Here is a 13,059-nt window from a genome sequence, read left to right on the forward strand (position 1 = left end):
GAAACCCTGTCTCAAAAAACTTAAAAACAACCTGTCACAAAAACAAAACAAAAAAAGGTGTGTGTGTGCCACCATGCCTGGTTTGCTTTTTGTTTTTTTTAATAATTTATTTATTTATATTTTATGTGCATTGGTGTTTTGCCTGCATCTATTTCTGTGGGTGTCAGATCTTGGAGTTACAGACAGTTGTGAGCTACCATGTGGGTGCTGGTAACTGAACCAGGGTTCCTCTGGAAGAGCAGTCAGTGCTCTTAACCAGTGAGCTGTCTCTCCAGCCCCACATGACTGTTTTTTTAACTTGGTGATAAAATTGAGATCTGTACCCCCTTTGAATCTGGCTGCAGCATTGTGTTTTTGTTTTTGTCCCTAAATATTAATTAATTAATTAATTAATTAATTAATACTAGAAATTGAACCCAGGGCCTTGAACACACTGAGCAAGTGTTCTTAACATTGAACTATATTCCCAGCCCTATTTTAACTTTGCATTTTGAGAAGGGTCTCACTAGGTTGCCCAGACTGGCCTTGAACTCACAGAGTAGTCCTAGCTAGTCTTGAACCAGCAGTTCTCGTGTTTGAGAGGCACTTCCAGAATCTGGACCACAGCTTCTGGCTCCATGTGGCTGCTGAGCCCCTGCCTTGGGACTATCAGCCATTAGATGTGGTTTAAGACACTAGATTTTGAAGACTTACTTATAAGCTTTTTATTCCCAGCACTCAGCAGGCAGGGGCAGGAGGATCACTGTGAGTTCTAGGACAACCTGGTCTACTATGGAGTTAAAAGCCAGCCAGGGAAATACAGTAACAGCCTGTTCAAAAAAGAAAAGGAAAAAGAAAAGTCTCACCTGTGGGCCAGGTGTAGTAGCACACGCCTTTAATCCCAGCTCTTGGGATGGTTCACAACCATCTATAATGTAACCCGATGCCCTCTTCTGGCCTGCAGATGCATATGTAGACCACTGTATAAATAATAAATAAATAAATCTTAAAAAAAAAAGAAAGAAAGAAAGAAAGAAATTAAGGTAGAAACCACTTTAAAATTTACAAGTTTCCAGGAGCCAGATCTAGTGGTATGTTCCTACAATTCCATTACTCAAGAGGCTAGCACTGGGCTAGGCAGTGGTGGCACACACCGTTAATCCCAGCACTCTGGAGGCAGAGGCAGGTTGAACTCTGTCTACAAAGAGAGTCCAGGACAGCCAGGGCTACACAGAGAAACCCTGTCTTGAGAAAACAAAACCAAATCATAAATAAGTAAATAAACAGATGAGACTTTTTTTTTCTTTTCTTTTTCTTTTTTTTAGGTTTTTCAAGACAGGGTTTCTCTGTGTAGCCTTGGCTGGCTGTCCTGGACTCACTTTGTAGACTAGGCTAGCCTTGAACTCAAAGCGATCCGCCTGCCTCTGCCTGTCTGGGATTAAAGACATGCGCCACCATACCTGGCCATTTTTAGAAGCTTCCCCCCCCCCCCCCCCCCCGAGACAGAGAGGGTTTCTCTGTGTAGCCTTGACTGTCCTATATTCGCTTTTGTAGACCAGCCTAGCCTCGAACTCACAGCGATCTGCCTGCCTCTGCCTCCCAAGTGCTGGGATTAAAAGCCTGCATTTTTAGAATCTTAACCATAACTTTTGCTTTCAAAGTAATTAACAAATCACACTACGGAAATGACTTGAGCTCATTTCCATGCCCAGACTTCTGTGCGGCTTGAGGTATGCCTCCAAAGACTACTGGATCATAAAGAAAAGCTGGGGGCTTACGTTCACCTCAGTTGGTGACAAATACGAGGAGACACAGATCTGGACAGGCCATGGTGCCAGGGGCTGGAGGAGGAGGTCAGGCCTCTGACTGGCTCCTGGTCTTTATCATAGGCGTGTTTTTGAGAGCTCTCAGATGTGTTTGTTCATGTGACTCACCCTCTCTGGCTCCAAAAGACCATCCTAGAGTTTCGTGGGAACTTGGTCTTGGCCTTTGGAGCTGTGACCTATTTAGGTTTGGCTGCCGACTGTTCCAAGTGTAGCGTTCAGGCCAGAAGCAGAAGATGCAGACACTCAACACAGACACGGCAGACACCTGTGTGAGGGATGTGTTTGCGTAGAGTACAAAAAAGACCAAGCCTTAGTTAGCATTTTAAAAACCTGGCTGGAGCTGGGTATGGTGGCGCACGTCTGTAATCCCAGTACTCAGAGAGGCAGAGGCAAGTGGATTTCTGTGAATTTGAGGCCAGCCTGGTCTACAAAGTGAGTCTAGGACAGCTAAGGCTACACAGAGAAACCCTGTCTTGAAAGGCTCCTCTCAAAAAAAAAAAAAAAAAAAGAGAGAGAAGAAAAAAGAAAAACAAAAAACCTGGCTGGAACCCTAGGACCTTCCATTAGAGAACCGTTAGTTGTGTAGATAGGTTCACACCCAGGGCTAATCTTTTTGCCTCTCACCCACCATGGACAGCATCTCTTGTCACCCCAGCAACTGCAGAGGGCATCTAAGGAGAGACTCAAAATACAAAGGAAACCTCTTGAAAAAGATTCAGGGAAACCGGAGCCTGAACATGTCTTACATTAATATCTCAACAGATGAAAGAAAAGATGAGGAATCACCAAGGAAGATAACCAGAGGGTTCTTTGACCCTGTCCCTGTCTCTGGGGTGTGTGTGTGTGTGTGTGTGTGTGTGTGTCTGTCTGTCTGTCTGTCTGTCTGTCTGTCTGTCTGTCTGTCTCCGGGCTAGGGAGCGAGAGTGTGATCAGAATAAATCTAGTGGTGTGGAGAAAAAAACTCCATAGCTCTTAAAAAAAACTCAGCGGCTGGTTGTGGTGTCTGTAGCCACTAGGGAGATAAAGACGGGAGAACTGTGAGTTACAGGCCAGCCTGGGATAGATAATTAATTCTAGACCAGCAACACAATCTTCCTACCGCAAACACACAAACCGGAATTACCAACAAAAACCACAAAAGCACCGGTAAACGAGTGGCAATTTCCATGTCTTGGGCCCCGTGCCCTGGAAGCAGCTCCTGATTAAAGTGATGTGTGAAGGAGAGGCCTCTGGGTGGAACTTTTCATGAGGTGAGGGCGGTTAGAAAAGAGAAAAGGTGCTAGCCTCAGCCCTGTCCCAGAGGGCTCTGGCGTTTGAATGGTATACCTCAGGCTGTCCTGTCCACAGGTGTGGGGGGTGGGACCTTTCGGTACCTGTTTCAATCAGTCACAGCTGAAGACATTTTCACCCACCCCCACCCCCATCCCCGTCATTGGGAAAGTTAGTGCGCAGTCCCTGGAGAAAGGGACACCCAGGAGCTGTTAGCTGCCAGCACACATGCACACTAGGCCGTGCATTAGCCCAAGAAGTGGGTGTGAGTGTGAGTGTGGAGCCACACTTATGTTTTGTATTGTTGTTATAGATTGCTCAGGGGCAGGATCACAGAGGCCAGACTCAACCTACATCACAACAGACAAGAGCCCTGAGCATCAAAGGAGCAGAGCGTGTGTGTTCAGTTCACGGAAAAACACCACGGATCTGCTCTTACAGAATGTTCTTTTGAGTTTTGCTATTCTTACTTAGGCCAGCTAGGTAACTTCCTAAGAATGGCTGCCTGTGGCAGATGCGATTTGGTTTGGGGAGATATAACTGTGTGTCTAAAATACCGACCGGCCTTGCACGTGCTGGGCTCCACACCTTGTGTCCACGCTGACAGTAGGCCGTGAGGTTTGAGGAAGACCGGAAGCACCTGGGATTTAATCTCTAGCACCATATACAACCCGTGTGGTGGCCCACTCCTGTAGCTCCATCACACAAGGGTCAGATGTTCAAGGTTATATCCTTGGCTACACAGTGAGTTTGAGGCCAGCCTGGGCTACAGGAAAACGAATTAAAAACAACTGTGAGCCTTTGGTTGAACTACTTCCGCCGGCTCGTGCCTTTCCTGTGGACTGAGTTCCACAGAGACAACCTGAGGAATTCCAGTTTGAGGTGAGGGCTGGGGAGCGGCTGGCTGCCCACAGGGACAGGGAGCCCTCTTGCCTTATCTTCCATCAGGGGCTATATTGAGAGAGACCTGAAGGCAAACAAACGCCAGCCTGGCCAGAGCAGCGAGGACAATGGTGTCTTTGTTTGGGGCCTAAGGAGAAAGATTGACTGGATTGGGAAAAATGCAGAGCAGAAGTTGAAGGCGGGGCTGCGAGCTGAAGAAACGTGGAATCCACTCCCGAGCCGCAGCTTGTGGAGTTGTCTCCTTGATGGCTTCATTTATATTTTCACACACACACACACACACACACACACATATATATGGTGACTCAAAAAGATAATATATTCATATAGGGGAATGGAAAATGAGATTTTGTTTTGGTTTTTTTTTTTGGAGACAGGATTTCTCTGTGTAGCCTGGACTGTCTTGGACTGGCTTTGTAGACCAGGCTGGCCTCGAACTCACAGCAATCTGCCTGCCTCTGCCTCCCGAGTGCTGGGACTATAGGCTTGCACCACCACCCAGCGGAAAATGAGTTTTTTTTTTTTTTTAAAGCAAGTCTCTGTAACAGCCCTAGTTCACTTCTGAAAGTGATTGGCTGTTTGTTTTGGTTTTTTGAGACAGGATTCTTCTGTGTAGCCTTGGCATCCTAGAACTCACTTTGAAAACTAGGCTGGCCTTGACCTCAGAGATATGCCTGCCTCTGCAGGGATTAAGGGTGTGTGCCACTGCCATCGCCCAGAAGAGCTTGGGGTTTGCTGGTGTCTGCAGAGTGGGCAGACCTTACTCCCTTTTGCTGTCCACTTACTACGGATGACAAAGTCGCCATCGCAGTGGCACAGTCCTTCCCTAGTCCCTAATAGAATTAATTGCTTCCGTTTTCAGGTTGGTCCCTTCCCCCTTCTATTTTACTTAATTCTGACAATGGCATCGAGAATTTTCTTGTATACCCTTCGCCCACCTGCGGGAGTCTGTCTCTAGTGGAACTTCCCACAAGTGAACTTAGTAGGCCAAAGGGCAGGAATGGTCTGGCTTTTATGGGCGTTGCCTACCTGCCTGCCTTCGGAGGCTGCTCTCAACTTTTCCCACAAGAAGGCAGATACCAAAGCTTCTTGCTCACAATTAGATCAAAGTCAGGAGAGAGGGGCGCCTGGCCGAGAGGAAGGGAAGCAAACAGAATGTTCCAGCAGCAAGGACGTTACCTGGAAAGGTGAGATATGAAACCAGCTTAGCGTTAGGAAGAAATAACTCAAAAAATATCCAGGTGTGGTGGCCCATGCCTTTAATCCCAGCACTCGGGAGGCAGTGGCAGGTGGATCGCTGTGAGTTCGAAGCCAGCCTGGCCTACAAACTGAGTTCAGGACAGCCAAGGCTACATAAAAAAAACTCTGCCTCAAAAAAAAAAATTTAAATTAAATTAAAAATTAAAAACCCCAGAAGTCTTTGTTGACAACCCCCAAAAGAACACACACACACACACACACACACACATACACACACATCTATATTTATATTTATATGTATAGGAACTAGATAATAAAGACCTAGAATAGAGAACTCAAAAGCTTGGTCAGTGAGGGAAGCCTCTGGCAACCACCTAGGGACCATAAATATTTTAAAATCCTTTTTTGTTGTTGTGAAATACACAGTTAATTTTTTTTTTTTAGATGTAGTTGAAGGAGAAACACTAACTACTTAGGGATGTGGCAACCGATTCCTGCACGGGGCCGAGCTGGAGTCTAACCACGGAGGTCCCGTCCTTCTAAATTAGTGTTTGCCAGGCCCTGTGCCGGGGCCGTCTCAGAGTTAATTCATCCCAGTGAGTGAGTGCGATCTGTATTTCATGGTCGAGGAGGCTGAGCTGTGGATGGGGTGAGCAGGCTGGACTGCGGAGTCCGTTAATGAGTGGCAGATTTGCAGCTCCTGGCTTTTCAATGGCCTTGGACTTTGGAACTCAGGTAGGTGTCAGTAGGTTAATTATGCCTGGCAACAGATGGTGCTTTCAGTTCCCAGCCTGTCCTTTTGGCTAGGACAAGATTTGTTTTTGCTAGAGAGTGGGACGATGGGCTGGGCGAGGTGTCAGCCCTGGGGGTGAAGGCTCAGCACTGATCCCTGATCCCTCAACACAAGTCTACTTCTATTCCCCTGAAGGTGTGGACACCAGGAGCTCCAGGAGCTGATTAGAGCCAGGAAGGAGCTTTTTTATTTTTTTTATTTTTTATTTTTGACAAGACAGCTATCTGTCTGCCAGAGTGTGATTACAGAATCAGAAGAGGAAGCGAGTACATTGGGGCAGAGAGCAGGTTTATAAGTTAGAAATGTAACTAGAGGGGGCTGGACAGATGGCTTGGAGGTTAAGAGCACTGTCTGCTCTTCTGGAGGTCCCGAGTTCAATTCCCAGCAACCACATGGTGGCTCACAGCCACCTGTAATGAGATCTGGTGCCTTCTTGTGGTGGGCAGGCACACGTGTGGGCAGAATACTATGTAACTAATAAATCTTAAAAGAAAAAAAGAAAGAAAGAAAGAAAAGAAATGTAACTAGAGCTTTTATGGTTCTGCTTCATGAGGCACCTAGTCTCAAAACCAGACTAAGCACCTACACTATTCCCTCTTAGAGAAAACCTCATAGTCAGCCTCTTTCTTTTATTTTTATTTTTATTTTATTTTTAAATATATGTACATTGGTGTGAGGGTGTCAGATGTTGTAGTTACAGACAGTTGTGAGCTGCCGTGTGGGTGCTGGGATTGAACCTGGGTCCTTTGGAAGAGCAGGCAGTACTCTTAACTACTGAGCCATCTCTCCAGCCTCATCAGCCCCTTTCTTTACTGGCCAGGTTTTTTAGGGCCCTTGAAATCCACTAACCTTTTCAGGCCTTGCTGCATGCTCTGCACATAGAAGGTATGTGCAGACTGTGTGTTAAATACTCCGGGAAACTGAGATTGTCCTTGACGTGCTAGGCTAAATGTGGTCCTGCCAGGCCCCTGGTCACCCCTGGAATAGGAAGCTCCATGCCAAGGGCCAGAAGCATTTGTTTCTCGGGGATATATATATATGCAATGGGGGGTGCGTATGTATCATACAGCCATAAAGAGCGAAATAATGTCATTTGCAGAAAGATGAAACTGGGAATCCTCGTGTGTAGTGAAATACGTGACTCAGAGAGATAAATATTGCTTGTTTTCTCTCTTGTGGAATCTAGTTCTTTTTACTTTTTTTTTTTTTCTAAGTAGAAAGTAGATTAATAGAGAATGGGAAGTCGGGGGGTTGAGCGTGTGTGGGTGAAGGCGCCCCCAGGGCAGGGGAGCTAGCCCTGCTCCTTCGCTGTCGTAGAGTGCTGTGAGAAAGATGCCCTCCCCAGTCTTTGACCCTCGCTGCCCACAGCACTCCAAGGAGCGGCCCTGAACCTCGCCTGGGCAACACAATAGAGCTGGCCCTGGTGGCAAAGGTGCAGGTGAGCCGCCATGAGGGCAGGAGAGCAGGAGAGCTGGCCCTGCCCCTTGCCAGCTGAGCTTGCCCTGGTGGTGTGGGCGCTGGAGAGCTGACTGACTTAGCCACCTCCTAGGCCCAGTTCAGGGCTTTGATTTGGCTCACCCAAAACACCTATCTCATCTGTGAACTGCTGGAGCGTGTGAAAGGGCTGGTGCTGCAGATCCAAAGCCGCAGGACCTCCTCCATGACACAGGTCATCAGCAGGCTATCTGAGAAGAGTCTCCAGGAGGATCCGGTATTGACCGTGTAACAGAAGCCAGAGGCCTTGAAACAGACCAATGACTCATTGCAAGGAACATTTGCAACCAAAGATGTGTGGACGAAAAGGGCATGCAGTGTGATACCCTGTGACACACTGCAGCTTCCACAATGAGATTTTTTTTTTTCTATCTTATTACAAGGGCAGAGGCAGGTACGAAAGGATGGGGAGGTGAGTGGGATTAGGGTGCATGACGTGAAATTCACAAAGGACCTATAAAAAGTTTTGTTTGGTTTGGTTTGGTTTGGTTTTGGTTTTTTGAGACAGGGTTTCTCTGTGTAGCCTTGGCTGTCCTGGACTTGCTTTGTAGACCAGGCTGGTCTTGAACTCACAGAGATCCACCTGCCTCTGCCTCCTGAGTGCTGGGATTAAAGGCATGCGCCACCACGCCCAGCTCTCCAATAAAAAGTTAAAGAAAGAAAGTGTAAATTTCAAAAACCTCTCGGGGGTGGGGTAGGCAATAGTGTCAGTGCGAATAGGACGAAAGTAAGTTTTATTCAGATATGAAAGATCATTTGTTTGTATGTATGTATGGGTGTTTGGTCTGTGTGTATGTCTGTGTAGTACACAGTACAGATCTGGTGCTCACGCAGGGCAGGAGAAGGCATCAGATCTCCTGTGTCTGTAGATGGTAGGAACCGAGCCTGGGTCCTCTGGAGGAGAAGCAGCTGGTTCTCTTAGCTGCTGAGCTGTCTTTCCAGCACTTGGAATGGTCACAATGAAAGCCAAGTGTGGCGCACGCCTTTAGTCCCAGCACCCAGTAGGCAGGAGCAGGAGAATCTCCGTGCGTCCCAGGCTGGCCAGCGTGACAAAGTTAAGCCCCATCTCAACAGCAAAGCTCAGATCCTCGGCTCTGCCCCAGAATCAGAGGCTGTGAGACAGCATCTCACCCTGTAGCCCAGGCTGGACCTCATCCTTGTGGCTGTCCTGACTCAGCCTCCCGAGTGCTAGCATTACAGGCTGCATCCCCTCACTGGCTTCAAATATTCTTTCTCGTGAGGATTTTTGTGGCGATGCAGATGTTGAGAAGTTCTTGTTCAGACCTTGTCCAGAGCAACTAAATACATTTTGTAACATTTAATAAGATATAATCCCAGCACTCGGGAGGCAGAGGCAGGCGGATCACTGTGAGTTTGAGACCGGCCTGGTCTACAAAGCGAGTCCAGTATGGCCAAGGCTAACACAGAGAGACCCTGTCTCAGAAAAACAAAATCAAAAAACAAAAACAAAAAAACGTTTAATAATACATCCTCTACACATATATTTATAAATTTGTATAAGTCACAAACAATCCTAAGAAACTCCTGATGACTAGACTAAGGAAGAGACATGTATGAGATGAAAGGGGGTCTTCTTACATTTAAAAAAACTTGTTTATTTATTATTTCTTTTTTTGTTTGTTTGTTTGTTTTTCAACAAGTTTCTCAGTGTAACAGAGCCCTGGCTATCCTGAGCTCTTTTTGTAGACAAGGCTGGCCTCGAACTCACAGAGATCCGCCTGCCTCTACCTCCCAAGTGCTGGGATTAAAGGCAAACACCACCACTGCCAGGTGTGTGTGTGTGTGTGTGTGTGTGTGTGTGTGTGTGTGTGTGTGTGTTTTAAAGATTTATGTATTTATTATGTATACAGTGTTCTGCCTGCATGTACACCTGTAGGCCAGAAGACGGCATCAGATCACATTTTAGATGGTTGTGGACCACCATGTGGTGGCTGGGAATTGAACTCAGGGCCTTTGGAAAGAGTGCTCTTAACCACTGAGCCATCTCTCCAGCCCCCCCTCCTTTTTAAATTTGTATTTATTTATATATGAGTGTCCCGTGTGCATATATGGTGCATGCCAGACGAGGGCATCAGATACCATTATAGATGGTTGTGAGCCGCCGTGTGGTTGCTGGGGATTGAACACAGGACCTCTGGAAGAGCAGACAGTGCTCTTAACGGTTGAGCCATCTCTCAAACTGACTCAGGTTGGCCTTGAACTCCTGATCCTTGTGCTACCACCTCCCAAGTGCTAGGATAACAGGCACGGGCCCTACCTTTGTCTGATGGAATCTGCCTGTAGGGCGTAGCCCAGGCGCCTCCCACACTCTAACTGGGATTACAGGGCCCCACTGCACACAGCATTTCATTTAACAAACAGAACAACACACTGAGTCATCTTTATGTGTGTGTTCCTGTGATTGCAAGCCAGAGGTGAGCCATGACGTCAGGTATCAGGTGCCCTCTTTCACTCTCTGCCTTCTCTCTCTCCTCCATGCCCGTGTGTGTGTGTGTGTGTGTGTGTGTGTGTGTGTGTGTGTGTGTGTGTGTGTTCTCCATCAACATTTATTTAGTGTACATAAGGGTGTGTGTTATGTCTGCCTGTGCTTGCCATGTGTCAGAGGACAGCTTATGGGGAGCCAATTCTTTCTCTCTTTCCACCATGTGAGTTCTGGTGTCCATGTCCAGGCGCAGATGGTCAGCCTTGGTGGCTAGCTACTTCAGTTAGCCATTGAGCCATCTCCTTGTGCCCCTACCTCCCACAGCTCCCTTTTCTGAGATGGGGTCTCTCACTTGATGTAGAACTTGCCAGTTAGGCTTAGGCTGGCTGGCCAGTGAGTAAGTACCAGGGATCTACCTGTCATTGATTCCTAGAAACTGGAGACAGTCTCATGTTGTAGCACAGGCTAGCCTTGAACTCACAGAGATCTGTTTGCCTCTGCCTCAGAGTGCTGGGCTTAAAGGTGTGTGTCACTGTTTTGTTTTTGTTTGTTTTTCGAGACAGGGTTTCTCTGTGTAGCCTTGGCTGTCCTGGGCTCACTTTGTAGAATTACATTTGCACTTAGCTTGGCTACAAAGCACAGGTCTGAGCAAATGAAGACTGTTTCAAGGTCCTTTCCCTCTCACTAAGCTATTGCTCTATCAAGACTTCTAAAGGTCAGAGTTTTAACATTAACCACAAGGAGGTTTTTTTGGACGTGACAGCCCCCACGCCCATGTCTTGCTTTGTAAATAGAAGTTCTGAGGATTGAACTCAGGTCCTTGGGCTTACAAAGCAAGCACTTTACCAGCCAAGCATCACCAGAGCCATCTACACTGGTCCTTCATCTCATCTACGCCCTGCAGGGCTTAGCCCAGTGTTGGTGAGCTCTGAGCTGCCTTTCACAGTTCCCTGCACAGAGGCTGGGGTAGCTGTTCGGCTTTTCTCCCTTCCCTGTCTTCCCCTTCATTGCCTAACCCTTGCTTTCTGAGATGGCCTCACTAGTAAAGTTACTCTAGAATTTTTGTCATAGGATCTGTTTCCTGGATAACTGACAGTACACACGTGTGTGTGTGTGTGTGTGTGTGTGTGTGTGTGTGTGTGTGTGTATACACACATGTATACACATATGTGTAAAACCATTAAAACAGATGAAAGAACAGAAATAAATTTTTCTCCCAGAGTTAAGTGATGGGTTCTGCCTCATTGGTACCCACATGTGTTAGGTTCATGCAGATGCCCGGGGCCCTCGTAGATGGTTCTGGCCCACTTTCCTCACATTGTCAATGGGAACTTTAATGACTTTACAGGAGGGAAGCTTGGGCTTGGCTGTGGCCAGCTGGTGACTGTGTGCCCCTCCCCCTCACAGGCATTCGCCCCTACAAATGTGAGGTCTGTTACAAAGCCTTCACCCAGCGATGTTCCTTGGAGTCCCACCTGAAGAAGATCCACGGTGTCCAGCAACAGTATGCCTACAAGCAGCGACGGGACAAACTCTATGTGTGTGAGGATTGCGGCTACACGGGCCCCACCCAGGAGGACTTGTACCTGCACGTGAACAGTGCCCATCCAGGTAGCACGTTTCTCAAAAAGACTTCCAAAAAATTGGCAGCCCTCCTGCAGAACAAGCTGACGTCCCCGCTGCAGGAGGCTTCCACCCTGAGTGACGAGGAGGAGAAAAAGTGAGGAGCAAGCGGAAGGAGAGGAGAAATGCCCGGTGCCGATTTACTCGGACTTTTGGTCTGAGTTGTCCCCTCTCCTCTGCTCCACTGGTTCTTTTTAGTGACAAGTATTCATCCCATCTCTCTTTTCTTTTGGGACATAAACTGTAAGAAGCACCCCAAAGTTGTCAATCATTCTGCCACAACAGGCCCTGTACCCTGTGTCTGTTTTCTTGGTGGATGAGATCACCTACGGGTTCTTGTGTGTGTGTGTGTGTGTGTGTGTGTGTGTGTGTGTGTGTGTGTGTGTGTGTGTGTGTGTATGTGTGTATGTGTGTGTGTGTGTGTCTATAGTATGTATATTCTTTTTCTAATAGAATTTTCACACATGAACAGACAGGTGTTCTTAAAGAGACCATCATCTTATGGTGCCTTGACAAGCTACCCAAGCAAGGAAAATGTATATTCTCCTGAAAGAGTTTACAGAAACTATTTTAATAAATGAAATGTCCGTGTGAACCTTCTCTTTAGAAAACCAAACAGTGTTGAGTTTCAGCTCTCCCGCTGAGAGCTTGTGTGACACTGGACTCAGTCACCTGGAGGGAGGGAGAGAGGATTTGAAAAGGTAAATCTTGTCAGTTGGATAGAACAAACGGTTGGTTAGTGGGATAAAACCAGCCCTGAGAGGTTGGCTCATGGTTTGATATGCCTTGAGGCGCAGTGTTCGAGAACTCACTGCTCTCTTCTCTTGGTGACCCTGGGTTCCTGTGGTGTGTGGTGTTTTTTTTTTTTTTTTTTGTTGTTGTTGTTGTTTTACTTTACGAGCTAGGACTTGCTGGATGAAGGACCCTGCTTCCTCCCTGGAGGCTGGCCCTAGGTGAAGCCTGTGACAAACCCTGAAGCATGAGAAGCTAGCCCAGGCATGACAGTAGACCTACTGAGGCCTACCTTCTGGGAGGCCAGGCAGCAGACAAATTTCCTTCAGAGCGCTGGGATGGGAATGCAGCGACCTTGAGCAACATCCCCTCACTTTGGAGTTTCATTCCTAGTTGTGGGCGAGGTTAAGTGTACCTTGGACACAACAGAAAGAAAAAAGGGGAAGCTGCAAGCCCAGTGGGTGAGGGGCTGGTTTCTGTGGTACTTCCATGACTGCTGGGCAGGAGGAAGAGCCTAGACCTCCCTTGGGAAGCCCCTTAGCCAAAAAACAGCCTTGACACAGCCTGTGTGCCAAGGTCTGAACTGACTGCATCTTGTCATAGGCTTTCCATGCCTAGGCCTGCCTGTCTGAAGGACTCCTGGCTGGGCCCCTAGGTCGAGGGGCAATTTTGAATGACATAGCCATTCTCTTATTTCCTCTCTCTGAATCTCCATCCTTCTCCTTCTTGGCCTCTCTCCTCCCTCTCTTCCCTCAGTTCCGCCTTCTCCCCTCCCCTCCTTACTCTGAGCCAGACAT

At 47.5% G+C, this 13,059-nt stretch overlaps 1 protein-coding gene across 2 annotated transcripts in view; it reads left to right on the top strand.

Moving 5' to 3' along the window:
- Positions 1 to 12,125, top strand: part of OVOL2 (ovo like zinc finger 2) — a 28,734-nt gene extending 16,609 nt beyond the window's left edge. Inside the window, exons 4-5 of one of the 2 annotated variants that reach the window (XR_014778058.1) lie at positions 11,315 to 11,924; positions 11,961 to 12,125. Coding sequence is in view for 1 of the 2 variants with exons in the window: in XM_084775895.1 (XP_084632021.1) it covers positions 11,315 to 11,631 (317 nt within the window). In the remaining variant the exon portion in view is untranslated. Of the gene's footprint in view, positions 1 to 11,314 lie in introns of both variants that reach the window. The other variant, XM_084775895.1, reaches the window with a different exon arrangement.
- Positions 12,126 to 13,059: the final 934 nt, after the last annotated feature.

The sequence above is a fragment of the Acomys minous genome (genome assembly GCF_964271855.1).
Source record: "Acomys minous genome assembly, chromosome: 3".
NCBI classification, from domain to species: Eukaryota; Metazoa; Chordata; class Mammalia; order Rodentia; family Muridae; genus Acomys; species Acomys minous.